Genomic DNA, 27,311 nt, shown 5'->3' with positions numbered 1-27,311 from the left:
TTGTTGATGCTCTCCCCTCTTCCCGAGGTCTCACAGAGAAGCCTAGCGCCTGGCTCTGTGTGCGAGGCTCCTACAGGCCTGGCCGTGCCCAGTGCCCGCTCAGGACCTGCTCCACTGTTAACACTCAACAAGGTCATGAGCACTCATGCTAAGATAACAGACTCCAGCCCCTGGTCCACCCGGCAGGCCAGTCAGCACTCTGACCTTCTTCACCAGAACACCGCAGCAGCGGCTAGGATTCGACTTCCTGGTTTCTGAGGATGTCCCGCTGGACCACCTCAGGAAATAAACTTCCTTGACTTTATTTAAAAAAAAAAAAAATTTGGAAAAAAAAAATAGAGAGAAAGCTCGGAAGATGGCAGCCTTGAAGAAGATGACAGCTGTGCTTTGCTTATAAAACAACATGGTCCCTTACTGAAGGACCAGGATGAGAGCTGTCCCAAAGTGAATAGCTTCTTAGCTCAGGATAAGCATGAAGAAGGATTGTAGAGATTCAGTAGTCTAAATGATTTGTCTCAACCTGTTTCCCAAAATAATGAGAGTACTTTGCCGGCATGTCGTGGTGGTGATTTTGTGTCGTTTCCACCTGCATTGGCAGGGAAGCTTGCTGCTTCTGTTAATCAGGCAACTAAAGCAAAACCTGATGAGCCAGAATTTCACTCACCTCAATCAAATAACCAGAAACAGGGAACTGAAGAATCAGCTGTTTACAATCAAGTTTCTCTTTCGTTAGTTAAGAGTTTAACGTCGAAACCTTTTGAAAGCCAGGGAGGAGGGTATCTTTCTTCCCAACCAATCCAAAGTAAAAATAGAAAATTATCAAGTGAGAGTTTGAATCCTAAGAACAATACTAACTCAGCATATTTCTGCAGAAAGAAATTAGATGGTGTACCAGGTGGTAAAACTACAATTTTAAATACAGAAAACTTTTCTAGTACACCTGCTGCTAAGTCTTTGAAAATATTGCCTTCTGGCCCTAAGTGTAATGCAATACATCCTTCTACCAAAGTAATGAAGCAAACAGATATGTGTGTATTTTGGACTACCCCCCAAAAGAAAAGAAGAGAAATTTCTAGGGGAAAGTGCATTAAAAGGGATAAACTTAAATCCAGTTCCAAGTCCTAATAAAAAGAGGTCCTGGCAGTGCAAGAGGAAAGCAGAAAAATCTTAAGTGATTTAGAATTTGATGTGAAGAATTTAAATGAGAGTCTTTCTGTGGGACTTTCTAGTGAGAGGTCACAGCGTCAAAAAAAAAAAAGAGACTTAAAAAGTCAAATTCACTGCAGGAAGGAGTGCATCAGAAGAGATCAGATCACCTTGCTAATGCAGAATCTGAAACAGTCAATTTAAGTAAAGTCAAAGTCTTCACAAAATCAGTTCATGGTGGACTGCAAAGGAGGAACAGGAAAATCCCAGAGTCATCTAATGTAGGAGAATTAAGAAAAAAGACATGTCCATTTTTATAAGAAAATACCTGGAACTGGCTTTACAGTTGATGCCTTTCAGTATGGCGTGGTTGAAGGTTGTACAGCCTGTTTTCTCACACATTTTCATTCTGATCATTATGCTGGATTGTCTAAACACTTCACATTTCCGGTTTATTGCAGTGAAATAACTGGTAATTTGTTGAAGAACGAGCTTCATGTGCAAGAACAATATATTCATCCATTGCCACTGGACACTGACTGTGTCGTCAAAGTTGTTTTGCTTGATGCCAATCACTGTCCAGGTGCTGCCATGACCCTCTTTTGTCTTCCTAATGGTGCTGTCATATTACACACGGGAGACTTCAGAGCAGATCCCAGAATGGAACGTTCTCTTCTTGTGAACCGGAAAGTCCATGTGCTGTACTTAGATACCACATATTGTAGCCCAGAGTACACCTTTCCATCTCAGCAAGAAGTTATCCAGTTTGCCATCAACACTGCCTTTGAGGCTGTAACTCTAAACCCACGTGCTCTTGTTGTCTGTGGTACTTACTGTGTTGGAAAAGAGAGTCTTCCTAGCCATTGCTGATGTTTTAGGTTCAAAAGTGGGCATGTCCCAAGAAAAATAGAAAACACCACAGTGCCTCAATACACCAGAAATTAATTCATTCATCACTACAGACATGTGCAGTTCATTGGCTCACCTTCTCCCAATGATGCAAATTAATTTCAAGGGCTTACAGAGTCATTTGAATAAGAATGGTGGGAAATATGATCAGATTTTGGCATTTAGACCTACAGGATGGACACACGCTGACAAGTTCACTAGTATAGCAGATGTTATTCCGCAGACCAAAGGAAACATTTCAATATATGGAATTCCTTACGCAGGCGTCCCCAAACGTTTTACACAGGGGGCCAGTTCACTGTCCCTCAGACCGTTGGAGGGCCACCACATACTGTGCTCCTCTCACTGATCACCAGTGAAAGAGGTGCCCCTTCCTGAAGTGCGGCGGGGGGGGGGGCGGATAAATGGCCTCAGGGGGCTGCAGTTTGGGGACGCCTGCCTTACAGTGAACACAGCAGCTACCTGGAAATAAAACACTTTGTCCAGTGGCTGAAGCCGCAGAAAATCATACCTACTGTAAATGCTGGCACCTGGAAATCTAGGAGCACGATGGAGAAATATTTTAGAGTGTGGAAACTGGAAGCTGGATATTGATGATACCTCCGAGGATTCAGTAGTAGTTAAGTTCCTTGGTTGTAGCTTGCTAGTAGTTAAGTCTACAGAGATATACAGTGCACTTTGTGTGGAAAACCTTCATGAAGATTGTTCAGATAGTTTAGTTTCTCATTTATGTTTGAACAACATGTTCCTGGTGCTGAATGCCTCTCAGCATCATCAAGGATAACTGAAACTGAGTCTCCCTGGGACCCTTAATTTCTTGCCCCTTGCCCTCCATGGGCAGTTATATTCTGCATCGAGCCCTAGAAGAGGAAGCAAAGGCAGATTCAGGGACCAAAAGGATTAATGATAATTAATAAACTAAATTGAAACATGCTATGTATAAGCAATTATGTACCTTTAAAATTATGAGATGAAACTTTTATATGTATACTTAAATAAAATTAATATAAAATTTGCAAAAAAAAATAGTAACATTCCATCTTTGCAATCTGATACGAAATACAGGAAGATACTGGTAAAGGCTTTGATGTGCATATCTATTATAACCAGGTAATCAGAACACACACGAACCACCTACTTTAGTGTTACACCATACCATCTTCTCAGAAAAGCCAGCTTCAAGCTCTACTGGGTAGCTGAGTCAGTAGCGTCCAATGTTTTAAGACTGGAGAGCAGGGGAGAAAGATGAAAGGAGAAAGCAGCAGAGACATCAAAATCCACTTTTAAGCACACGACATTATGAATATTAAAAATAAAGGATGCAAACAAAAAAGGCAATTCAGTATTTTCAGAAAGAGCATTTGGGACTATTCAACGCTTAAGGAGACTGTGCTTGGGGCCATCCACTCTCTCCAGCTTCTCAAAGTGTTTCCTGGCATTGCGAATGTTGATCAGGGTGGCCACAGAACGGATGGACGGATCTGACATGACCACCATCACGTACGTGTTTGAGATGAAGATGTCCATGACAGCTGCGAAGTTGGAATTCCTAACTTCCATGCTCTGAAAGGAAGCGGCCGATTTACTGCGGCTCAGCTTGAACTGCCTGATGATGTTGCTGATCTTCTCAAACCGGTGGACGTCGCGCTGCCCTTTGCACTGGCAGTGGGAAATAACCAAGAACGTGGCTCTTTCGAACAGCAGAACTTCATCGGCCTCGATGATTTGGGCAAAATTCCTGAGGTTCATCTCCAGCTGCTGAACGTTGGGAATCAGCTGGTAGACGATGCTGGACCAGGCTTTGCAGAGCGTCTCCTCCCAGATGGATGTTCGAAAACAAGCACACTCCAGCGGACGGGACAGACGCCTCAGGGCTTCCTCTCGCTCTTTAAAAATCAGGTCACAAGGCCGGGCGCGGTGGCTCACGCCTGTAATCCCAGCACTTTGGGAGGCCGAGGCGGGTGGATCACGAGGTCAAGAGATGGAGACCATCCTGGTCAACATGGTGAAACCCCGTCTCTACCAAAAATACAAAACATTAGCTGGGCATAGTGGTGCGTGCCTGTAGTCCCAGCTACTCAGGAGGCTGAGGCAGGAGAATTGCTTGAACCCAGGAGGCGGAGGATGCGGTGAGCCGAGATCGCGCCATTGCACTCCAGCCTGGGTAACAAGAGTGAAACTCCGTCTCAAAAAGAAAAAAAAAAAAATCGGGTCAGCTGATCCTCCTGAACCAGATCGATTTTGTGCACCAGGCGGAAGATGTTGGCGTCAAGAGAGTTCTGGAGGATGGCCTCCAGGCATGGGTCGTAAGAATGCATATCCTTTTCCAGTTCACGGCTCTCCACGTCAAACGCGTAAATCGAAACCTCTACGTTACAGAAGATGTTGTCTCGCTGGCTGGTGAAGTTATTTTCCGTGAAGGTGTCCTGACCGCCACAGTCCCACGGGTTCCGTACCAGGTTCCCCAGGAATCCGACGTGGGAGTGCTCCACGTCGGTGGTGGCCCCCAGGCGCCGGGGGTCGCGAGCGATCTAATTTGCGAAGATAATCGACCTCGTGTTGCTCTTCCCCGACCCGCTCTTCCCCATCAGCAGCACCTTTTTCTTCATGGCTGTATGTGGCATCACCCGCCGCGGACTGGGCCTGAGGGCGCGGCCTGCGCGCGGCGCCGAGGGAGGGAGAGGGGCCTGCCTGGACCGAGCTAGGAGCTGGAGAGGCTGCGGCGGGGCCTGTTGCATTCGTGACCGCCCGCGCTTTATTGGCTGTTTAGTAAACGCCTCTTGGCTGAAAACTTTTCCATCTTTTCCCCACAGGGGTTCAAGCTTGCGGCATTTGCCATCCTACGGGGTCCAAGGGTCAGGGTGGTTGGGGAAGAAAGCGTTATGCTGCCTCGACTCTCCAGCCTCCTCTACTTGGCAAGGACTTTTGCTGCTGCATGGTGACATGGGCCATCCATGCTGGGGCAAGAGCTGGCAACGCCAGGGCCTGGGTCTAAGGTACCATCTTCCACCATTTGAAGGCAAAAGGCACCCGGCGGACGGTGGCACAGGCACAGATGTCTCCCACATCTGCCAGGTAGCAGTCGAGGTCACTGATGAAGGTGCACTTGAAGCCCATGGGCTCCAGCAAGCAGCGTATCTTTTCTGCCAGACAGCAGATGCCCTTGATTTGGGGCCCCGAAAGGCTTGGGGATCCCCAGGTTTTTGCCCATCACCATCATCCACAGCAGGTTAGGGAAGTATGGCCTTGCGAAGAGCCTCTTGGGCTGCTGATCAGAGGGGACGTTGTCAGCTTCTCCAAGCAGATCAGCTGGGGAATCTCGATGATGTCCCGTTCCACCAGGCCCAGCTCTGTCTTCAGGATGTCATGGTTCAGGTGAATGCACTTCTCCACGTATTCATTCTGCTTCCTCAGGCTTTCATCAGCCAGAAGTTGGTCGATGGTTTTGGCTTCCCTTCTGTTAGACAGGAGCTGATCTGCTCTAACTCTGTCAAACAGAAAAGCATCACCGTAACCTTCCTTCTGTTTCTCTTGGAAGAGTTTGTAGCAGGCGCCCGGGCTGGCCGGGAGCAGCTGGAAGCCCTTTTTGTCCTCACTCTTCTCATCTGTGGGGATGAAACACATGAACTCATCCACATGGCCGATCATTAGCCAATCTGAGTAGAGCTCCACCAGCACGTGGACCTGCTAGGCACAGAGGAAGTCTCCGAGGGTCTTACTCATGGCCCCGCCCCCCACGCTGGGGTAAAAGCTGCTGCCAATGAGGACTCTGCCCAGGGGGTATTCTTTCCCCTGGACCTTGACAGGTGGGGACACCATCACGTTCCCGATGGAAACCATGCTGGCCACTTTATGGTCCTCAGCGTCATGGGTCATGTAGCCAATACCGGGGCTCAGTGAGTATTTCATGGGGAACTCATCAAGATTGGGGGCTCAAGGCATGTCGAGGATCAAGAATGTGGTCTTTGGGGTGCCTGGGTGTAGCAGAAGGCCAGCTCTTCCTGGAGCCACCTGCTCAGCCAGCATGTTCTTTTTTGCTTCCTTGCTTTGGGTGGTGCCCTCTGCCAGGCATGCCATCCTCTCAACTCTCCCCAGAAAAACTCAGCCCAACCTCAAGGGCTCAGATTAGATGCTCCCATAAAACCTTTCCCCTTCATCCCAGCCAGAAGGGCCCATCTCTCTTTCTCTGGAATCTTTAAACATATATTTATTGTCACTCAAAAAGATTATCATTGAGTGCCTACTTCAGGTTATGCATTGTGCCAGGCATTAGGAAAATTGTGAAAACCAAATAAAGTAGAATATTGCCCTTCAAGAATATATCAGTCCAGGGCCGGGTGGGGTGGCTTACGTCTGTAATCCTAGTACTTTGGGAGGCTGAGGTGAACAGATCACCTGAGGTCAGGAGTTCAAAATCAGCCTACCAACGTGGCGAAACCTTGTCTCTACCGAAAACACAAAAATTAGCCAGGCATGGAGATGGGCACCCTGAATCCCAGCTACTCAGGAGACTGAGGCAGGAGAATCGCTTGAACCCAGAAGGCATAGGTTGAAGTGAGCCGAGATCATGCCACTGCACTCCAGCCTGGGTGACAGAGCAAGGCTCTGCCTAAAAAAAAAAAAAAATAGAATATGTCATTTCATAGAGAAGACTGAAAATAAGAATAAGAATGATGCTTGGGCGCAACAAATCATATCTAATTCATTGCCAAGTCTCCAGAGTTTTATGCAACACTGGAGCAAAAACAGGAAGCTATTTATCCTAGAGGCAACCAACCTGGGACTCAAGTCTCCCCAGGCTGGACTGGCCGATGGCTGAAGAGACCACATGATATTGAAGCATCGCATTTAGAAAGCTGTGTGATAGATAAGGCTTCTGAAACTTTAGCATGCATAAGACTCACCAGGAAGGCTTGCGGAAACACAGATTGTGGGCTCCCACTTCCAGAAATCTGGTTCAGGAGGACATGGGTAGTGCCAAAGAATCAGCATTTCTAACGAGTTTCCAGGTAATGCTGATGCTGCAGAGTGCAGTGGAAATTTGAAGAGGAATTCACTCCTGACTTCGTAACTTCACCATTCTTTGCAGTATTCTAAACAGCACGTATTTCTTTAGTAATCAAAAAATTAAAAAGTTGAAAAATGAGTATTGTCTTTTCAAGAATGTGTAACAAAATGGGCCAACTTTTCACTTATGTTGATATTAGATTTATTTTGTGATGAGACTCATCAAACCTGTTTAATTATAAAATAAACATAAAATTGGAAAAGTGTTAAACATGGCTAAAGAGTCTGACCATCAATTCGGAATTTTTTTAAAAGGACAAATCTTGAGCTGGGTGCAGTGGCTAATGCCTGTAATCCCAACATTTTGGAAGGCCAAAGTGGGCGGATCCCTTGAGGTCAAGAGTTTGAGATCAGCCTGGGAAATATGATGAAAACCTCCTCTCTACTAAAAATACAAAAATAAGCCAGGTGTGGTGGTGTGCACTTGTAGTCCGAGTTACTTGGGAGGCTGAGGTAGGAGGATCGCTTGAGCCCAGGAGGTCAAGGCTGCAGTGAGCTGAGATCACACCACTGTACTACAGCCTTGGTGACAGAGTAAGACCCTGCCTCAAAAAAAAAAAAAAGAAAAGAAAAAATATTGGAAATTAAACAAAATAGCTAGAAAAACGGTGCTTAAAAGTCATTTTAAAAATCTAAAAATGATCAAATCTAAAAAAAAGCTGGGTGTGGTGCCTCACACCTGTAATCTCAGCACTTTGGGAAGCCAGGAGTTCAAGACCAGCCTGGCCAACATGGTGAAACCCCATCTCTACTAAAATACAAATATTGGCTGGGCCTAGTAGAAGGTGCCTATAATCCCAGCTACTTGGGAGGCTGAGGCAGGAGAACTGGTTGAACCCAAAAGGCAGATGTTGCAGTGAGCCTAGATCATACCACTGCACTCCAGTCCGGGCAACAGAGAGAAATTCCAACTCAAAAAAAAAAAAAAAATCTAAATAGAGCTTCACGGAGATCAAGAAACATCCATATTTTTAATCTTTTAATTTTAGAACCGGAGACAAAATTTAAAATTAATTTAACTCCTCCCCTCAACTGAGGGCTCAACCACGGCCAGGGCAGAGGAGATGATGCACACGGTTGAGGCCAGTGGGGCCAGAGTCCAGAATACAGTGAGATTGGTTACACAGAGTAAACTCAGCAAGTAAGTACATACATTCAAGTTAATGGGAGCACAAGTCCCTATTGTTAGAGGAGGGAGGGAAACATATAGAAAGGGGAAAGACTGAAATAACTCTGTGGTGTTGACTTGGAATTGGACATAGTGGTGTAAACTTTTGTTTTTTCATATAGCTAGAAAGAGGATACAGCTAATGCTTGACTTACGACCACGATTGGTTCCGACAGACGGGTCATAACACGATTTGGTTGTAAGTTGAGTAGGCTATATGTACAGTACTGTGAAATGATGTTATAAAAATCTTTAAGTCAGATATTTAAGCCTTCTTGGCAGGCTGAGGCATAGACAAAGACAATTTCCTCTTGGTAGACATCTTGGGAGGGGTTTGATGACAAATATCCAAGACACGAAACACAAATTGCTGTACCGAGTCTGGGATAACAGTGGAAATGGTGCACGCGGAGATGGTAGTGCTGCCGGAAGCTGGTCCGCACTGTCTTATGCCCAGCTGGGCAACGTTTGCGCTGCCAGACCCTGAGCAGTTGTGGCTAGCAATTGTGGTCATAAAGTCGAATGGTCGTAAGTTGCATAGGTCGTAAGTCGATCAATACCTGTATAGAAATTGCTAATAATAGGCTGGGCATGGTGGCTTACGTCTGTAATGCCAACACTCTGGGAGGTCGAGGCGAGTAAATCACCTGAGGTCAGGAGTTCGAGACCAGATTGGTCACTATGCAAAAATCCATTTCTAAAAATACAAAAATTAGCTGGGTGTGGTGACCTGTACCTGCAACTGCACTTCTGGGGTTCAAGTAATTCTCCTGCCTCAACCTCCCAAATAGCCCTGCCTCAACCTCCCAAGTAGCCTGACCTGGCTACTTGGGAGGCTGAGGCAGGAGAATTGCTTGAACCCGAGAGGCAGAGGTTGCAGTGAGTCGAGATTGCACCACTTCATTCCTGGGCAACAAAGTGAGACTCCATCTCAAAAAAAAAAATGAAAGAAAGAAAGAAATTGCTAATAATATATGAGATAGATATACTTGAAATAGATATAAATTTAAATACATACTTATACACATATGCTTACATATATTTCCTAGTTCTATCCACTGAAAGCTCAGACCTAAAAGTGATGCCATTTCCATAGCAATGAACACATCCAGCACTCAGATTTTAGTTTCTCAAAATCATTTTTTAGTAAAAGAAACAGACTCATGGAAGAAATGGCCAATTCCAGAGCCGGGCCAAGGAAAGTACAGATGAGTCTGGAACATCTATTTTTGCCAAAAAGTAAAAAAAATAAATAAATAAAAATAGATTAAAGAATAAGCCCTAAAACTTTATAGAGAGAAAAAAAACCCAGATCACCACAAATGAAAGTTTCAGAAGAAACCTATTCTTATATTTCATTGTAGAATTCTATATCGAACAAAAATATCAATCAAGTAAAAGAGCTGAATAATGACTTCTTCAGACAAGCACAAACTCAGAAAGTTCCTATAAATCCTTCCTGCACTATTCCATTTTTTAAACCAATCTATCTGTATTGCTTTGAAAAAACATTTTAAATATTTTTTAAATAGGCTCTTCATACTCAACAGGGAGCAACGGGAGGACATTCAAGGTCTCTAATAATGTCGCTACCAAATCTCATTCATCCAGTCGTAACTGGAATTCTCCTTTACTTTTTTTAGTCTCTCTTCGAGTTCTGAGTCTTCTGGGATCAGAGTCATATTCATTCCCTCCCTCTAAGCTTAGCCCAGGACTTGGCATGTGATACTGTGTCAAAGAAGTGATGTGGTCACCAAACCTATTCCTTTTCCTTCCTGGGTATACAGATGAGGTATATTTTCCATCCCTTTGGCATTATGTTGGAGCCAGGTTACTTGGTGCTGGCCTTGGAATGTGGGTGAAAGTAATTTGTACCATTTTCAGAATTGGTCCATAAAAATCTCCCAGCCCTCCTCTGCCTCTCCCTTTTGGTAGCAAGCTTGGAAGCCTTTTGCCGAACATGGTGGCATCTGAGACAGAAAAAGCCCTGGTTCCCGAACGCATGCATGGAGGATCCCAATACACACACCATCATCCCACTACTGACCCACACTGGACTGTGACATGAGCAAGAAATAAACTTCTAGTGAATTCGTCTGCTGGATCATTTATGATAGCAGTTAGCATATTCAGACTAATGTACACAGGAAGTCAATACTTTCCGGAAATGCACGGGAATCTCCTGTAAGCCTCCCAGGAACAACTTGACAGGTTGACTAGTCTCCACAAAAACAAAGAGGTAAGCATTATTTCTTTCCAATTCACTCTTCCCATAAACACCTTGTTTCCTGAGATTGTTCCTAATAACAGTTATCGTTTAACTCAAAGCATTTACATAATATTCTTATTGATGATAAGAAATACAGAAAATGTCTAATCAATGACTGTCTCCACACCTAACCATGAGATTTCAGCCATTTCCTGTAAGATGCACATATGTGGACCTGGCTCAACTTTTTTTTCCCATCCTTCTTCTAAAATGTATATTCACAAATTACCTGGCATATATTAGGTTCTGTGTGAACAGGTGTAGATAAATAATAGATATTCTCTTCCCTGATGATTCAGATGAGGAGAGGAAATTAAATTGCCATCTAACCACATCAGCAAGCAGAATGGAGGGAGTGCTCCCACAAACAGAGCCCCCACCCTCTCAGGCACTAGGCTGCGAGTCTGCACAGGTGAGATCTGTCCTGCATCCAAATCACTGTGTGAACATGAGCAGGTCACTGGCCCTTTCTGATTCCCAGCTTCCATTCAGTAAATGGCCAGTTTAGCTGAATCAAATGGCAAATATGTAGCACGCAAGCTGCACTGCATAGAAACTGCATGTCGGTCATAGCGTATCTCCCCAGTGTGCCTAGGCATGGCCTCAGAATCATTTCTAACACAGAGCTCCAGTCCACCACTAACCTACAAAACCTACTAGCCATCCTTGAATTAGACATTTTCTAAGGTTCTCACCAAGCTTCTCCGTAGCAAAAGTCAGAGAAACCAGGAGAAGATCCCAGAGAGATCTGCTATCTGAGCTCAGAAAGGGCTAAAACTAAAGGCTTTATAGAAACTCAAGCCAGCCCGGGACATTTTTACAGAGCTCCATGGGAGTCCCATGTTTCTTTATAGTATAGTAGGTAAGAACACAAACCTGGAAGCCAGACCACCTGAGTTTGAACCCCAGTTCCATTTACCAACTGTCAAAAGCTTAGGCTTTGTTTCTGAGCCTGTTTCCTCAACTGTTCTTCTAAAGATTAAATAGGCTAGTGTTCATAAAGCCTCTGGGACTTTGTGTGTATAGCAACCGTTTTATAAATGAATTATCTACTGTGCATCAGAGCACTTCTACACCCCATGGTGTGGTGACCATGGTGGAGATGAGACTGAGAACTGCAGGTTCTGCTTACCAGTTTAAGTGAGGATTTCCCAGCCTTGACCAATGAGACCTGACTTGGGGGACTCCAGGCCTCGTTCCACTACCCCAAGTGCCCTCTAGTCTCCCGATGAATAGATCCTGAATCTCCAGGTCCCACATGGCCTGTTCTAAGGCCTGAGATGGAATTGGACACAAGACACATCCAGCCTTCAGATCTTTTGCTAAATCTGACACGGTGCCCCAGCCCTGTGCTCATGTTCACGCCTCGGGAAAGGCTTGTATCAAAAGAGCTGGACTTCTTCCCACTGGGGATGGGGGACCATTTCCTCCCTTAAACCTTGGCTCTCCCGGCATTGTTCACGCCATTGTCAACAAATGTGCAGGATATGAAATTGCTGAGGCATCACTGCTTTTCTACTTCCCTTCCAAATCTGTTTCCTCATGTTAAAAAATATTTGGCCTCAACAATCATTTCTCAACAATTCCTCACCGCAGGAGCCTCAGAAGCCCCCACCAGGCCAGCTCTCCTCCTGCCACAACTCCCCACAGCATGAAGGTCTCCGCGGCTGGCATTACCTTCTTCTTCCTCATCACCATCGCCCTAGGTGATGGTGAATTCAAGACTGAATTCTCCTCAGGTGAGTGCAATGCCTTGTCTTCCTTCCAATCTAGTCCCTGCAGGGAAATAAGCAGGAGTAAGGTTGGGGCTCGTGGGGAGACCAGGAGACTCGAAAAGGAAGGCTGGCATCTTCTTGAAATTGTATGTATAGCAACCATTATATTTACTGAGCACCACAGCACTTCTTCACCCCATGGTGTGCTGAGCAGGATGGAGATGAGACTGAGGACCATAAGTTCTGCTTAAGAGTTTAAGTTAGGATTTCCCAGCCTTGACCAGTGAGACCTGACCTGGGGGACTCCAGGCCTCATTCCACTACCACAAAGGCCCTCTAGTCTCCAGATAAACAGAACCTGAATCACCAGGCTTCACTCAAGTGGCCTTGATCTCTTATCACTGCCACCCCGGGACCAGTCCGCCTGTCCCTGAAGGCCATGGAGGCCAGCCTGCCTCTCCACTCCCTCAACTTATCTCTCTTTGCCACCCAGCAAAACAGTGGCCACCCCATTTGGGGGGATATTTCCTCAGGGAGATTAGGAGCAGTGTCTTGAGCCTCTCAAGGGCGTTTTTCTATTGGCCTCCTGAGGTTTAGGCCCAGCCTGCTTTCAGCGTCACCTGTGCCCAGGGAGGGCAGCATTGCTTGGGTATGGCTGGGGGTAACACGGCAGCATGTGGTTCCTCCTAGGCCTCCTTTTCTCAGCTGATTTCTTAGAATAAGCTGCCTTTAAAGACAATTAAAACTATGTATCACTCTTCCGTTTTTACCTAGTCCCATTTTCAGAAACTGGGGGGAAACAGAAGGTTGGTAAAATATCGTGGTCTAAAGTTAGCGGGCATGTGCACAGTTTGACTTGCCTCTGCAATGTCATTTGGCAGCTCCGAGGGACAAGGTGGGAGAGCGCAGGAGCTCTGGCTGGGTCTCAGGAACCAGGCTTCCCCTTATGCCGTTCTTTGGATAGTGAGGATGCTGCCTGGCATGGAGCTGGAAAACAGGACCAGACTTTCGCCTTTCCACCCAGGCATCGGGCCACCCTCCGTGACCTCAAGGCCATTGTGATGCACAGCCACATTTCCATCCAGTATGGCCACATGACAGGCACACACCTGATTTCTCCACTCCATAACCACACGTGCCTGTTGATACAGGGCTCTTGGTCTGCAGTGGCCTTCCTGCTGCCTCTGTAATTCAAGCTTGGGGTGACTGCTGTCACCGCCTTGCTTCTCCTTTAAGAACCATGAAACTTCTCGGTCAGAATATAGGTGTAAAAAAAAAATCACCTAATCCGCTGATTTTTATCTTTTTGTTTTTTTCCTTTTTGGGGAGAACGGGGTCTTGCTATATTGCCCAGGCAGGTCTCGAACTCCTGGGCTCAAGCTATCCTCCCGCCTCTGCCTCCCTATGAGCTGGGATTACAGGTGTGAGCCACAGCACCCGGCCAATCTGCTGATTTTTAAAACTTTTTAGACCACAAACCTTTTCTTCAAGCAACATCTTCCACAGAGGCCAAATAGTAAAACAGAAAAAAAAAAAGAAACCAAAGATTGAGTAGGGTACAAGACATCACTCTCAAATGCAGCAGAGCCTCCAAAATAGTTCTCAAGGCCCCCAGAGCTCCAGAGAGCTCAGTATGAAAACCACTGATCCAGTCCAAGGGTCTCATTTACAGAGGAGGGAATGGGGGAAAGTTAAATGGCCACAGTACAAAGGAAGCACAGGCAAAGTTGGCTTAGGATCTGGGTGTCCTGACTCTGTGGCCATTGTCCTTAGGGCTGGGTGTGGGCATCGGGCACACTGTCGGTTCAAGGGGGACATGGGCAGGGTGGAGCACTAGGAGGGGCTGGGTTGGCATTCCCAAATGGCATGTCTCCAAATCCCTATTGGGATTTCTTCCAAACACTCCTCCTATTTGGAGCACCTTTCCGAATAAGGCACGAAGGCTGCATGACGTTGGCCAAGTCCCTAGCCTTCTCGGCTAGTCGGCCCCCAGAGACGGTGTGAGAACATCTGAGCGTGCTGCCCTTCAACCCTGGAGTTGAAGGACATCTGCCAGTTTTTCCAGGAGGAAGGGTGATTGCTGATGAGGGAGGAGGAGAAGGGAAGATGAGGAAAGCCTACTCTCCCCTCCACGTTCTGCGGGGCTGCGCCCTCCTTTCTTCCCTCGTCCGTGCCCTCGGCTTGCAGAAGGAGCCGGCAGTATGGCCTTTAAGCAGCCAGTGGTTTACCCTCCTCAGCATCCCGATGCTGTCTCCGCAGGGGGACCTTACCAACCCACGGAGTGCTGTTTCGCCTACACTACTCACAGGATCCCCCGTCAGCGGATTGTGGCTTATTATGGGACCAACGGCCAGTGCTCCAAGCCTGGAATTGTGTAGGTTCACACACACACACATCACACTGGGGGGAGAGGGAGCAGGGCCTCCTGCGGGGAGGCAGGGAGTGACCCGGAAATGGGGGCACCAGCGTACCTCCCAAGTACGACTACACAGGGAGAGGCAGTTGAGCGGCAACCTGGGCACTTTCTGGCCGGAGCCTGCAGGAGCCATGGGGAAGCTGAGTCAGCTCCACAGATGGGGAAAGTGACAGGAAGGGAGAAGAAGGCAACAGGGCACTTTCTTGGGGGGACACAGGGACTAGATGGGTCTAGGGGTCCTAGGGGCTGAAGAGCATGTCTCAGAGAGGAGACTGGCTCTGAGCTGCTTCTATCAAAGAAAGGAGAAGCAGTCTAGGTCAGGTGGGGAATTTAGGAGGGAGGGAGGAAGGGCTCTCTCTTCTGGCCACCGGGCCCCTCGCTTTGTGATCCTTCTCCCTCTTGCTCCACAGCTTCGTCACCAAAAGAGGCAAATCCATCTGCGCCAACCCCAATGACCAGTGGGTCCAGGACTATATCAAGGGCATGGAGGAGAACTGAGTGTCCCAGAGTGGGTGGAGAAGGCACAGCTCAGAGAAGGCACAGCTAAAGAGAAGATGCCAAGGCCCCCGTCCTCCGCCCATCCCTAACTCTCAGCCCCAGCAACCCTCTGGGAGCTTCCCGGCCTTGAATTAAAGACCACTCATGCCCTTCCCTGGCCTCATTTCTTTCTGCTCGATTTACTCATTGGCTGTGCACTGAGGACACAGGGAGTCCAGCCTGGGTGTGGCACCCTCAGCTTCAAGCCTCGCTCTGCAGAAGTTTCACTAGAGCCTTATACTCCCCACCCACCCCAAAAAAAAATAGGTCAGGCCTGCAAGGGGGGGTAGCGAGAAGGAGAAAGTGGGAAAGAAAAGCAGTGTGAAGACCATCTCCTCCTCAACAATAGCAGACCCCGTTTCCTTAGTGCTCTCTACACTCCAAGCACTCTGCTAGGCAGTCTGTGTGCATTATCTTACGTAAGCTCCATGACAAGTGGGAAAGCTAAAAATCATTTGATCGTATAGGTAAAACTTCCTAAAGGCCTCTCTATAGCAGTCAAACTCCATAGTCCTTTTTCTGTGCTGTTTCCAAGGCCTTTCTTCACTGCTGTTGTATTATATTACATTGTTTTGCTAATTTCTTTTTTCCACTACAAGGCTTAGCAGAAAGACTGGCCCATACCAGGTGTTCAGGAAATGGCTGGCTGGCTGGATAGATGAATGGATGGATAGATGGATGAAGGAAGGGAGGGATGGGTGATGGAAGGATGAAGGGAGGAAGGAATGAATGGAGGGATGGAGAGAGGGATGCACCGATGGAAGGATGGATGGATGGATGGATTAACGGATGGGTGGAATAAAACAGGAATCAAGAGGAGGCCAGGCCGGGCACGGTGGCTCAAGCCTGTAATCCCAGCACTTTGGGAGGCCGAGGCGGGTGGATCACGAGGTCAAGAGATCGAGACCATCCTGGTCAACATGGTGAAACCCCGTCTCTACTAAAAATACAAAAATTAGCTGGGCATGGTGGCACGTGCCTGTAATCCCAGCTACTCAGGAGGCTGAGGCAGGAGAATTGCCTGAACCCAGGAGGCGGAGGTTGCGGTGAGCCGAGATCGCGCTATTGCACTCCAGCCTGGGTAACAAGAGCGAAACTCCGCCTCAAAAAAAAAAAAAAAAAAATAGGAGGCCTATGTTTCAAGAATAAGCTCTCAAACCTATCTTCAGGGCTCAAAGAGGAGCTCTGTGTACTTGGAATAAGAGCTTGCCCAGAGTAGGGATTATGACCACCCTTTCCTGGCCTCCAGCCTTCCACAGACAAGGGCTTGTGGGCCACATTAAGGGCCATGTGGGGCCTGCATCCAAAGTTACAACCAGGCTTCTCAGACCTTGCCACCTCCATAAACAGAGATCAAGAGGATGCCCCGCATATGTACCCCCGCTGCCCTCCCAGAAAGCTGCAGCTTCCCCACCAGGTGAAGCCTTGAACTCACCAGGACTAACTGCATTCTATGGTTTACCTATCTGTAAGCAGTCAGGCCGGGCAGAAAGCATTTGCAGAGTTCCTTTTCTGCCCCGGCCTCCCACCGCCCTCACTTCCTGAAGCACATCACCTGTGCCTCTAAAGCTCGCCATCCATCAACAGCAAAATCCCCTCTATCTTTGAACTCTTCTCCAAATGCTACCTTCAAGGTGGAAAAGGGTCCTGAGGCACCCTGCAGACAGATGAGGCTGTGGAGCAGGTACAGCCAGAGCCCAGGCCAGAGGCGCCGAAGCTGGAGTCCTGGAGCACACACGCAGCTTGTCAGGTGCACGGAGCTGGAGCGTCCCCTGCTACTCGTGGTTGGCCATGGGGACAGGGTTGGATAAACCTGTACTCTGGGCCACCCAGCAGGGATCAGCAGGCTGGCTACACCTAAAAATTCATCCGAAGTCCAAGGTCCAAAGAAATAAATAAAAACATTAACAAATCAGTCAAACGGTCCAGCAACAAATGGGGATCCAAGGATCAGGGTCATTGGTTTTTTGGAGCATTATGAGCATAAGCTGTGACATGAAAGAGTGTGAGTTCAATCAAGTGGCCTTGCACTGGGGAGGGGGCACATCCTTCTCAGAGGCAACTAAGCCCTACCCTTGCCTCAGTCTGGGCTCTGTAATCCTGCTTTGTGCTCATTCTCCCCAAGACTGACCAACTAGGGGAAGCTGGGGTGCTTCAACGCTGCCTGCCCCATCCCCAACATGGAGATGGTGGCAGGTACCATGGTGAAATCAAACAGATCTGGTTTTTTATCCTGCCTATCCACCCAGGTGACCTTGGACAATTTATTTAGCCTGTAAGCCTCAGTAGTCCCAGGGAAGTAATAATCGCTACTTCACTATTTTAAGCATGATGTAAGATAGGGCATTTAAGATAGCTGACACACAATCACCCGTTCCTTCATATGAATTAAAATTGCACTGAATTCAGCTCTGCACCAGGCCCCGTGCTCTGCTGCCCTTTGTTTCAGCAAACACTGGAATCTGTTGTTCCTCCCCTTCTACCCGCTCTGATGCGGTCAAGGTCCAGAGAGCTGAGTAGTTGGCAAGCGGACGACCAACAGCAGACGACACCTTCCCTCGGCTCTCTCTGGAGCTGCGCTGCCCCACTGAATGAATGGAGGTCTCCGAGGCTGCCCTGTCTCTCTTCGTCCTCATCCTCCTCATTACTTCTGCTTCTTGCAGCCAGCCAAGTGAGTCCACTTGTCTCTGAAGCGCAGGAACGAGAAAGGAGGATGGAGCAGCTGGCAGGGAGGTGGTGCCAGGGGCACTGTGGGGTCTCTGGCCTCATAAGCCCCCATTGGCTCTCACCACCTTCATGCATAGCTCCTGATCTCCAATTCTCCCCTTTGTCAGTACAGCTGGGGTTGGTCTGGATCCTTCTGGGGTAAGCAGTTCCAGGAAACTGGGTCGGCATTTCCTCAGGAGTCCCAAGCATGGCGAGCGGGAAGGATCATTCAGGGAAGAGGCCAAGAAAGCCACAGAAAATGCAACAAAAAGTGCATGCAATGAAAGGGAGGGGGAGGCACACGGATGAGAAAGAAAAGCAGCACGTGCCCTGGAAGAGAAAGGAAGGTTGAAACAATCGTGTGGGTCTAAGCCCAGGAACTGGGAGTCTGAACCGAGACACCCCTGCCTCAAAGTGGCTGGTGCAGGTTCCTGGGACTATCACACAATCAAAATGAGTCCCAGTGGAATGGCCAAGTGTGCTGTTTGGGAATCTATGGGCCCCTTCTCCATCCCCCAGCCTGTGATACATAAAATCTGCAGAAAAGAGGAAAGGGGTTGAAAGGTTTAGGAGCTGTGGGGAGAGGGAGAATTAGGGACTAGGGAGGATGGAGTGTGTTTTGCCCGTCCGTATCTTCTCTCGCTATCATTGTTTGTGAGGACCTGGTGACGGGGACAGACAAAGATGGGTGACGTAGATGGACAAAATGCCCCAGCCATTCTCTTCTCTCTTAATGTCACCCTGACACACAGTCTGGCCTGACTCTGCCTATGTAAACACCAAGGAGCAAGGGTCAAGTGCACCATGTTATCTGCCCACATACTCTGAGATGACCCTGGGCTTTGTAAACTTTGCTTTGAGAACCAGTGACATGAACATCTCTTATGGAGGGACTGTGTGGGAGGAGAAAGAGCACTCTTTGGGAGAGTCTATCAGGCCAGTGCAGTGGGTTCAGGCTTCAAGGAGGAGAAAATGGCCCACCCAAAGCATGGATCAGCAAGATGGCACTCTCAGGAGGTCCCAAGCTTTGCCACTCACTGGAGGCGAAGAGGTCAAGCTACAAAAAGATTTGCGCTCTGCAGGTGTGGGGGCTGCGGGAGATCTCTGGACTGACCTCTTGTGTAGTATCCCCAATTGATGGGTAGTCAGGACAGCTCAAATGAAATGCAGCCGCAATAACCAATCAATTCCAGTATCCTGCAGACATCAAGGGGGGGAGCCATTTCGAAGGCAAGAAGAGCAGTCATTACTACCATTGGCTTTAATCATCATAAGCTCTGGTTGAGCCTCTCCGTGTGCCAGGCTCTGAGTTAAGGGCTTTCCAAGCATTTTCTCACCGAATTCTAACGATAATCCTAGGATATAACTATCACTTACCCCCACTTAATGGGTGAGGACGCTGAAACCTAGAAGATTAGGAAATTTGCCCATGATTCAAGTCAAATCAAATCAGAATTCCAACCCAAGCTGTCTGACCCCAAAGCCTAAATCATATACTTTTTCCTCCAGCCTAACTTCTGTCTCCAACAGCTCTACTCTGTCACCCTTCCCCCGACCTCAGCCACTCCAGTGCCTCTAAGATAGAGTCCAAATTCCTCAGTCGCTCGGCATGTGTATGACCAGACCCCCTTCTCTGGCCAGTTTCATCTCTGCCCATTCCTTCCTTCTCACCTTGCATGCCAACAATCCCAAACCGCCCAGCACTCCCAAGACACACTGACCTTCCCCTACCCCAGGCTTTCCTGCATTTCCTTCTTCCAGATTTACAAGTCCTTTGTGTTTCTAAATCCTTTTTTTTTTTTTTTTTTTTTTGAGACGGTGTCTCGCTCTTTCACCCAGGCTAGGGTGCAGTGGTGCGATCTCGGCTCACTGCAACCTCTGCCTCCCAAGTTTAAGCGATTCTTCTGCCTCAGCCTCCTGAGTAGCTGGGATTACAGGCATGCGCCACTACATCTGGCTGATTTTCATATTTTTAGGAGAGACGGGGTTTCACCATTTTGGTTAGGCTGGTCTTGAACTTCTGACCTCAGGCGATCTGCCCACCTCGGCCTCCCAAAGTGCTGGGATTACAGGTGTGAGCCACCATGCCCAGCCGTATGTCTAAATCCTACACAATGTTTACAAATCAATGCGGGCATCACTTGCTTTGGGACTTCCTCAACCACCAAGGCTGGGTTAGGGGCCCCTCATTCTGTTCCCACAGCGCCTTATGCCAACGTCTGTTCTATCCTGGACAACATTCTCTGGTAGTCTTTGTTTAACTTTACACTTTCCCTTTTAACCCTGACTAGTTCTATAAGTTACTTAGGGTAGTGACTGTGTCTTCCTCATATTTTTACCCCCATAGGCCCCAGCATTTAACACAAGCTCAACACACGTTTGCCAGATCAAGTAACCAATAAACAAAAGAGTGAGGCAGCTTCCTCCCAGTTCCTTGGCAAGTGTAAACAACCAAGTCATTTGTAGTTGACGCTCATCTCATAGGCTGAGGGGTCTAAATGTATGTCCCTGAGAGGGATTCATCTTATGTACTTTCTCCATTACCCGTGAAGGTATCACTGGTCTCCTCTAACAGACGGCTCTGCTGTCAGAGGAGTGAAACACAAATGGTGGAAGACAGAGGCGGGCAGCTGTGGTCTCCCCTCTCTACTTCCCTGGCTCAGTTTGCAATGTGATTCCTTCAGAAGTTCCTCATGGCGTGAACACCCCACCCACCTGCTGCCTGAAGTATAACGAGAAAGTGTTGCCAAGGAGACTGGTGATTGCATACAAAAGAGCCTTCAACTGTTACCTGCCAGCAATCATGTAAGCACTTCCTTGTAGATATTTCTGTGGAGAGGGACAGAGAGCCCAGGGGCAGAAGTGAGATACATGGGAACAAGAGGTCTCCGTGCTAAAAGCAGTGGGATAGTGGCTAAGGTCTCTGTGCTAGAAGCAGTGGGATAGTGGCTAAGGTCTCCAGGCTAGAAGCAGTGGTGTAGTGGCTAAGGGTTTGGCCTTTGGCTCTCAGGGGCCTGGGATTAATTCCTAATTTTGCCACTTATAGCTATGTGGTCCATTATGAAACCCAAGCTTGAGGGTCTAGGCTGAGTAGAGAAGAGACTTAGAGAAGGGATGATGAAGTTCTGAGGCCAGAGAGGGAGGCTGTCTGAGAGGACCCAGCCAGGGGAGGCCTAGGGAAGCTTTAAAGAACATAAGGTGAGCTCCATGGGAGCCAGAGGTGGGTGTGCACTGGGCTGCTGCTGATGCCTACAGCCCATGACAGCCTAATTCTGCCTCTGCAGCTTCGTCACCAAAAAGAACCGAGAAGTTTGCAGCAACCCCAACGATGACTGGGTCCAAGAGTACATCAAGGATCCCGACGTGCCTTTGCTGCCCTCCAGGAACTTGGCCACAGTTGACATAGTTACAGCGAAGAATGGCCAACCCAAGCTCCTCAACTCCCGGTGATGAGCAGGCCTTCGTGGAAGCCCTTGTACACGGAAGAGCAGGGTAATCCTATGAAAACAGGGGCAGCTTTATTAGGCTGAAACTAGCCAGTCACACTGAGAGAACAATGATCAAAATAAAGAAGTATCTCGAATATTTTCTCAATCTCAGGATGAAATACCAAAGTTAAGGGACGTGGACAGAGGTTATACTCGTGTGTGTGTGTGTGTGTGTGTGTGTGTATGTATGTATATACACAGAGAGAGAGAGAGAGAGAGATAGGTCTCACTCTGTCACCCAGGCTGGAGTGCAGTGATGTGATCTTGGCTCACTTGATCTTGGCTAACTGTAACCTCCACCTCCTAGGCTCAAGTATTCCTCCCACTTCAGCCCCCTGAATAGCTGGGACTACAGGCTTGCACCACCACACCTGGCTAATTTTTATAATTTTGGTAGAGATAGGATTCTACCATGGTGACCAGGCTGGTCTCAAACTCCTGTGCTCAAGCAATCCACCTGCCTCGGCCTCCCAAAAGTGTTGGGATTATAGGCATGAGCCACCATGTCCAACCCGTACACTCTTAATATATAGGAAAATATCTTTCACATCCTTCTCCTGCTCTTCTTTCAATTCCTCACTTCACACCAGTACACCAGCCATTCCAAATACGTGAAGACAAAACAAAATCCAGGTAATTAAGATTGAATGGTTAAGGGAAACAAATAAATGCTGTGAAGTGATCAAGGTGAAAACGGGCCAATCAACTGGACTCTGGTAAACTGACTCATAACTGCCCCCCAGTGGCCATGTTGTTAAAACCCAAGCTGCCTCCCACCCCAGCCCAAGCTCATCTACCCAGCAGTGGCCATCTCATCTAGCTGGCCAATCCGACTCTCGTAGAGATTTGAAATGTGGACCCAAGAAACTCAGTCTGGTTGCTGCTAGAGCAGAAGTGAGTTTCTGGCAGTGTCCCAAGGAAAGAGGTCTATGAACTTCTGTCCTGAGGTCCCTGGAACTGCCTCATTTCCTGCCCTAGCTCCAGCCTGGGGCTTCAGCTGCTCTTTCCATGAGATGCTCCAGCATCCTTCCTTTAAAAAAATTTTCTAGGCCAGGTGCAGTGGCTCACACCTGTAATCCCAGCACCTGGGGAGCCAACGCGGGTGGATCACTTGAGGCCAGGAGTTTGAGACCAGCCTGGACAACATGGCCCATCTCTACTAAAAATGCAAAAATTTGAGCATGGTGGTGCACGCCTGTAATCTCAACCACTCAGGTGGCTGAGGCACAAGAATCACTTGAATCCAGGAGGAAGAGGTTGCAGTGTGCTGAGATCATGCCACGGCACTCTAGCCTGGGCAACAGATCAAGACTCCATCTCCAATTAAAAAAAAAAAAAAAAAATCCTAAAGGGCCATGGTGGCAATTTAGCACCTCAGGAATAACTTAAACTGGTTTAGATCAGTTATTGGTGGGGGGTGGGGGTGTATGTGTGTTAAAATATACACAACAGGGGCTGGGCCCGGTGGCTCAAGCCTGTAATCACAGCACTTCCAGAGCCTGAGGAGAAAGAAGAAAAGGAAAAAGAGAATAAGAAGGAGGAGAAGAAGAGCGGGGCAGATCACTTGAGGTCAGGAATTCAAGAACAGCTTGGGCAACATGGCGAAACCCCATTTCTACAAAAAATAGAAAAATTAAAAAAAAAATTACCCAGGCATGGTGGCCTGTGCCTATGGTCCCAGCTGCTCAGGAGGCTGTGGCAAGAGGATCACTTATGCTGGGGAGGCAGAGGTTACAGTGAGCTGAGATCGTGCCACTGCACTCCAGCCTGCGTGACAAAGTGAGACCCTGTCTCAAAAAATATGTGTGTGTGTGTGTGTATGTGTGTGCCTGTGTGTGTGTGTGTGTGTGTGTGTGTGTGTGTACGTATACACACATTAACAGGGCCAGGCACAGTGGCTCATGCCTATAAACTCAGCACTTTGGGAGGCTGAGGCAGGAGGATCACTTGAGTCCAGGAGTTTGAGATCAGCCTGGGCAATATGGTGATATCTTATGTGTTTTTTTATCTCTACAAAAAATGAAACAAAAAACGATTAGCCAGGCATGGTGGTGTGTGCCTGTAGTCCTAGGTACTCAAGAGGCTGAGGTGGGAGGATTGCTTGAGCCCGGGAGGTTGAGGCTGCACTGCAGTGAGCTATAATATCACCACTGCACTCCAGGCTGGATGACTCTAAAAATATAAATATAAAATATATATTTATGTATATATAATTTATATATACATAAATATATATATAATTTACCATTTAAAAACTTTTTAAGTGTACAATCCAGTACCTTCATATTGTTATGCAAACATCATCACTATCCATCTGTAGACTTTTTTCATTTTCTCAACCTGAGACTTTGTACCCATTAGATGCTAACTCACCATTCTCTCCTCCCCCAGCCTCTGGTACCCAGTATTCTTTTTTCTGTCACTATGAATTTGACAGTTCTAGGAATTTCACGTAAGTGGAATCACACAGCCTTTGTCCTTTTGCGACTGGCTTATTTCACTAGCATAGAGTTGTCAAGGTCCATGCAAGTTGTAACCTGTTTCAGAACGTCATTCCTATTAGTCATTAGGCTGACTAACATTCCACTGTCTGTATTTGCCACATTTTGTTCATCCAGCTGTCTACAGATGGACATGTGGGTATCTCTGTTTTCTTGCTAGCCAGGGTTCGCAGATCTTGGCTTCTGTTACTTGCACCAAAAGCACCTGAACTTGGACAACAACCCATCAGTCACCTGGGCAGGGCCTCAGAGGAGCCCCACGTGCTTGCTGCCCTTGCTCCTCCACAGGGGCCAGTGCTACCTGCTTTGGTCTCTCCCTAGACTGTGAGTCCCTGCTCCTTGATCCAGGAATTTCTCTCTACTCTCCTTGCTATCAGGAGTTACAGCTAAATATGATCAAAATCCTTTCTCCAGGAGCTCCCAGCCTAAGGATGACAGAATCACTAGCATACAATGTAGTCAGGCCCAGGCCTTTGCTTGCAGAGGCCGAAGCCGACATGTGGTGGGAGTGGCAGGGCCTAGGTTGACAGAAGTCAGGACAACATCAGATGTAGCAAAAAGTTTCAAAGTCCTTAGCCAGCACGAGGGTCACAGCCAGGGAATCAGAGCTCAAAGGCCTAAAAAAACCGGACCAGGCTGAAAACACGAAGCTCCTGGGTTCTGGAACAAAATGTCATTGTCTTGTGTTTTGTTTCATTTTTAAATTCAGGAGGGCTGACGTGCAGGTCTGAAAACTTGACTAATTGAGATTCTATATACACAAAGTCAAATCCCCATGCCAGCACATAAGAAGAAGCTTGCCAGAAACTCCTGATGGTTCAGAACTGGAAGAACTTTTCTCACATGCATTCATTTGTTTTTCTTTTTCTTTCTTTCTTTCTTTCTTTTTTTTTTTTTTTGAGATGGAGTCTCACTCTGTCGCCCAGGCTGGAGTGCGGTGGCGCGATCTCTGCTGACTGCAACCTCCGCCTCCGGGGTTCAAGAGATTCTCCTGCCTCAGCCTCCCGAGTAGCTGGGACTGCAGGTGCCCAACACCACACCCAACTAATTTTTTATATTTTCAGTAGAGACGGGGTTTCACTGTGTTAGTCAGGATGGTCTCGATCTCTTGACCATGTGATCTGCCTGCCTCAGCCTCCCAAAGTGCTGAGATTACAGATGTGAGCCACTGCACCTGACCCAGTTGTTTTTCAGGAAGGGTATTCCTAGTCTTTTCAAGGTAGGTAGATAGATAGCTGACCTGAAACACACACACGAGTACAGAAAGGACTTCGGTCATTCTGATATACAGAGTTTTCCAGCCCTGGTCATCCTAAAGCGAATAAACCTATTATCTAACAGCTTGTATGACCGACCATCTGCCTTGTAGAATGCAGGTGGCTGGGTGCCTGGGGGAATCAACTGGAACCAGAAGGGAAGAAAGTAACGGAACAACGCAGGGTAGTACAAAGAGCATTTTACTGGGAGTCACAGAGGATGGACTGCATGTCCTCTTTCTACACAGCCGTCTTAGACACCATGAGGCCTTGAACCAGATGACTAGAGGTCCTGTAACTGGTTTCAGCAGGCCCGTTTGAAATGTTATTAGGCCTTCCGGCCGTTCACTGTGACTCACGCCTGTGGTCGCAGCACTTTGGGAGACCGAGGTGGGTGGATCACAAGGTCAGGAGATGGAGACCAGCGTGGTCAACATGGTGAAACCTCGTCTCTACTAAAATATAAAAAAAAATGTGCTGGGTGTGGTGGCAAGCACCTGGGGTCCCAGCGACTTGGGAGGCCAACGAAGGGAAATCACCTGAACCCAGGCAAGGGAGATTGCAGCGAGCCGAGATCGCACCACCGCACTCCAGCTTAGTGACAGAGCAAGACTCCGCCTCAAAAAAAAAAAAAAAAAAGAAATATTATTATGCCTTCTGAGATGGGTTACATGAGCACATTTTTTCTTCCCATGAGAGCATATATGTGCTTGCACGTATGAGAGCAACTATTGAGGGTCATCAGCAGCCTGAGCTGCAATGGTTTAAAAGCACGGTCTCCACGCCAGGTGCAACAGCGCATGCCTATAGTCCCAGTGACTCAGGAGGCTGAGGAAGGAGGATCACGAGCCCAGGAGTTCAAGGCTACAGTGTGCCATGACTGCGCCTGTGAATAGCCACTGTCCTCCAGCCTGGGCGACACAGCAAGACCTTATATCTTTTATTTATTTATTTGTTTATTTTTTAAAAAAAGCTTTATCTCCAAACTCAAACTCTGACCAACCATCTGTGTTTGAGTCCCAACTCTGTCACTCACTGTGAGGTCTTGGGTAACTACAAATCCTCCTAAGCCTTGGTTTCCTCATCTGTAAAACAGATCAATAATAATACTCACCTAGCGTTGAGAGGATGACGAGGCAATGTGAGAGGGTGCTTAGCAGATAAGGCTAATAAGAATAAGGCTCAATGGGCCTTATTGTTCCAGTTTCTGACTTTTCTTTAGGGCCACAGAACCTAAGACGGGAAGGAGCTTCCTCTCATTGCGAAGATGAGGGAATTAAAGCCCAGAGATGAAAAGCCTTAGCGAAGGTCATGCTACAAATCGCCAGCAGAAATGCCACTCGAACCGGAGGCTGTACTTTAAACAGAAGAAACCTCTAATCTATACAAGCTAAGGCTGGTATGACTATGTGAAAGATGGAGGTCATCCGACCAAAGCAGCAATAGTTCAAAGCCTGAGGCCTCCTTTTTGCATGACCTGCTCTCCCTGGAGACCCTGGCCTCCATTCAGGTATCTTCTGATTCCCACCAAGAGAGAGTTAGAAGGATTGGGCAAATGCAGAAAGGGACCTCAAATCTCTCCAGAGCCTGCTATTTATTAGCAATAGCCTTAACCTTTCTGAGCCCAGTTTCTTCTTCTGCAAAATGGAGCTGCTACCCTACAGGCCTGCGGTGACAACCACCAGCTTCAGGTACAGGAACAAACATCATAATAAAATGGAAAACAGTATTAATATCTTAGCAGCCAAAGCAGGAATTCCTAGCATAGAGGAAATAACCTTTGTTGAGAAAATGCATGAGTGACCTGATGAAGGAAGGACACTCTCCCAGGACATGTGGCTGACACTTCAGAGGAAGGGCTGAAGTTGTTCCAAGCAAATCAGGAGGAACAGCTTTGCCCTTGAGAGCCAGAGGGGAGGGAGACAGAGTTGCTGGAGAAAGGAATAGAAGCTGTGCAATGAGCAGCGGAACTGCCTTCCTCCCTGGAGTCCTTAAAAGTGCCATCAATTATTTTGCCTCTTAGCTGGGCACAGTGGCTCACGCTTATAATCCCAGCACTTTGGGAGGCCGTGGCGGGAGGATCGCCTGAGGTCAGGAGTTCGAGACCAGCCTGGCCAACATGGTGAAACCCTG

General features: G+C 47.7%; 2 protein-coding genes and 3 pseudogenes across 3 annotated transcripts; 3 read left to right on the top strand and 2 right to left on the bottom strand.

The window, feature by feature from the left end:
- Positions 1 to 339: 339 nt before the first annotated feature.
- Positions 340 to 2,703, top strand: LOC101047582 (DNA cross-link repair 1A protein-like; annotated as a pseudogene).
- Positions 2,189 to 4,793, bottom strand: LOC101047258 (ras-related GTP-binding protein A-like; annotated as a pseudogene).
- A 253-nt stretch (positions 4,794 to 5,046) lies between these two features.
- Positions 5,047 to 7,047, bottom strand: LOC101046941 (inactive protein-arginine deiminase type-6 pseudogene; annotated as a pseudogene).
- Positions 7,048 to 12,210: 5,163 nt separating this feature from the next.
- CCL14 (C-C motif chemokine ligand 14) lies at positions 12,211 to 15,340 on the top strand. Of its 2 annotated transcripts, none has more exons than XM_003929054.4 (3): positions 12,211 to 12,298; positions 14,534 to 14,648; positions 15,101 to 15,340. In XM_003929054.4, the coding sequence occupies exons 1-3, from the start codon at positions 12,211 to 12,213 to the stop codon at positions 15,186 to 15,188; spliced, it is 291 nt and encodes a 96-aa protein (XP_003929103.2). In that variant the 3' UTR covers positions 15,189 to 15,340. The 2 variants fall into 2 exon arrangements, with proteins under 2 accessions (XP_003929103.2, XP_074244135.1); XM_074388034.1 differs by having other exon boundaries at positions 14,462 to 14,648.
- Positions 15,341 to 17,719: 2,379 nt separating this feature from the next.
- On the top strand, positions 17,720 to 21,518 carry CCL16 (C-C motif chemokine ligand 16). The gene is made up of 3 exons (XM_010339663.3): positions 17,720 to 17,898; positions 20,618 to 20,738; positions 21,218 to 21,518. The coding sequence occupies exons 1-3, from the start codon at positions 17,823 to 17,825 to the stop codon at positions 21,381 to 21,383; spliced, it is 363 nt and encodes a 120-aa protein (XP_010337965.1). The 5' UTR covers positions 17,720 to 17,822; the 3' UTR covers positions 21,384 to 21,518.
- The last annotated feature ends 5,793 nt before the right edge of the window (positions 21,519 to 27,311 follow it).

This window comes from Saimiri boliviensis, chromosome 17 (genome assembly GCF_048565385.1).
Source record: "Saimiri boliviensis isolate mSaiBol1 chromosome 17, mSaiBol1.pri, whole genome shotgun sequence".
NCBI classification, from domain to species: domain Eukaryota; kingdom Metazoa; phylum Chordata; class Mammalia; order Primates; family Cebidae; genus Saimiri; species Saimiri boliviensis.
Note: the sequence above shows the minus strand (reverse complement) of the source record. Positions and strands in the feature narration are given on the sequence as shown.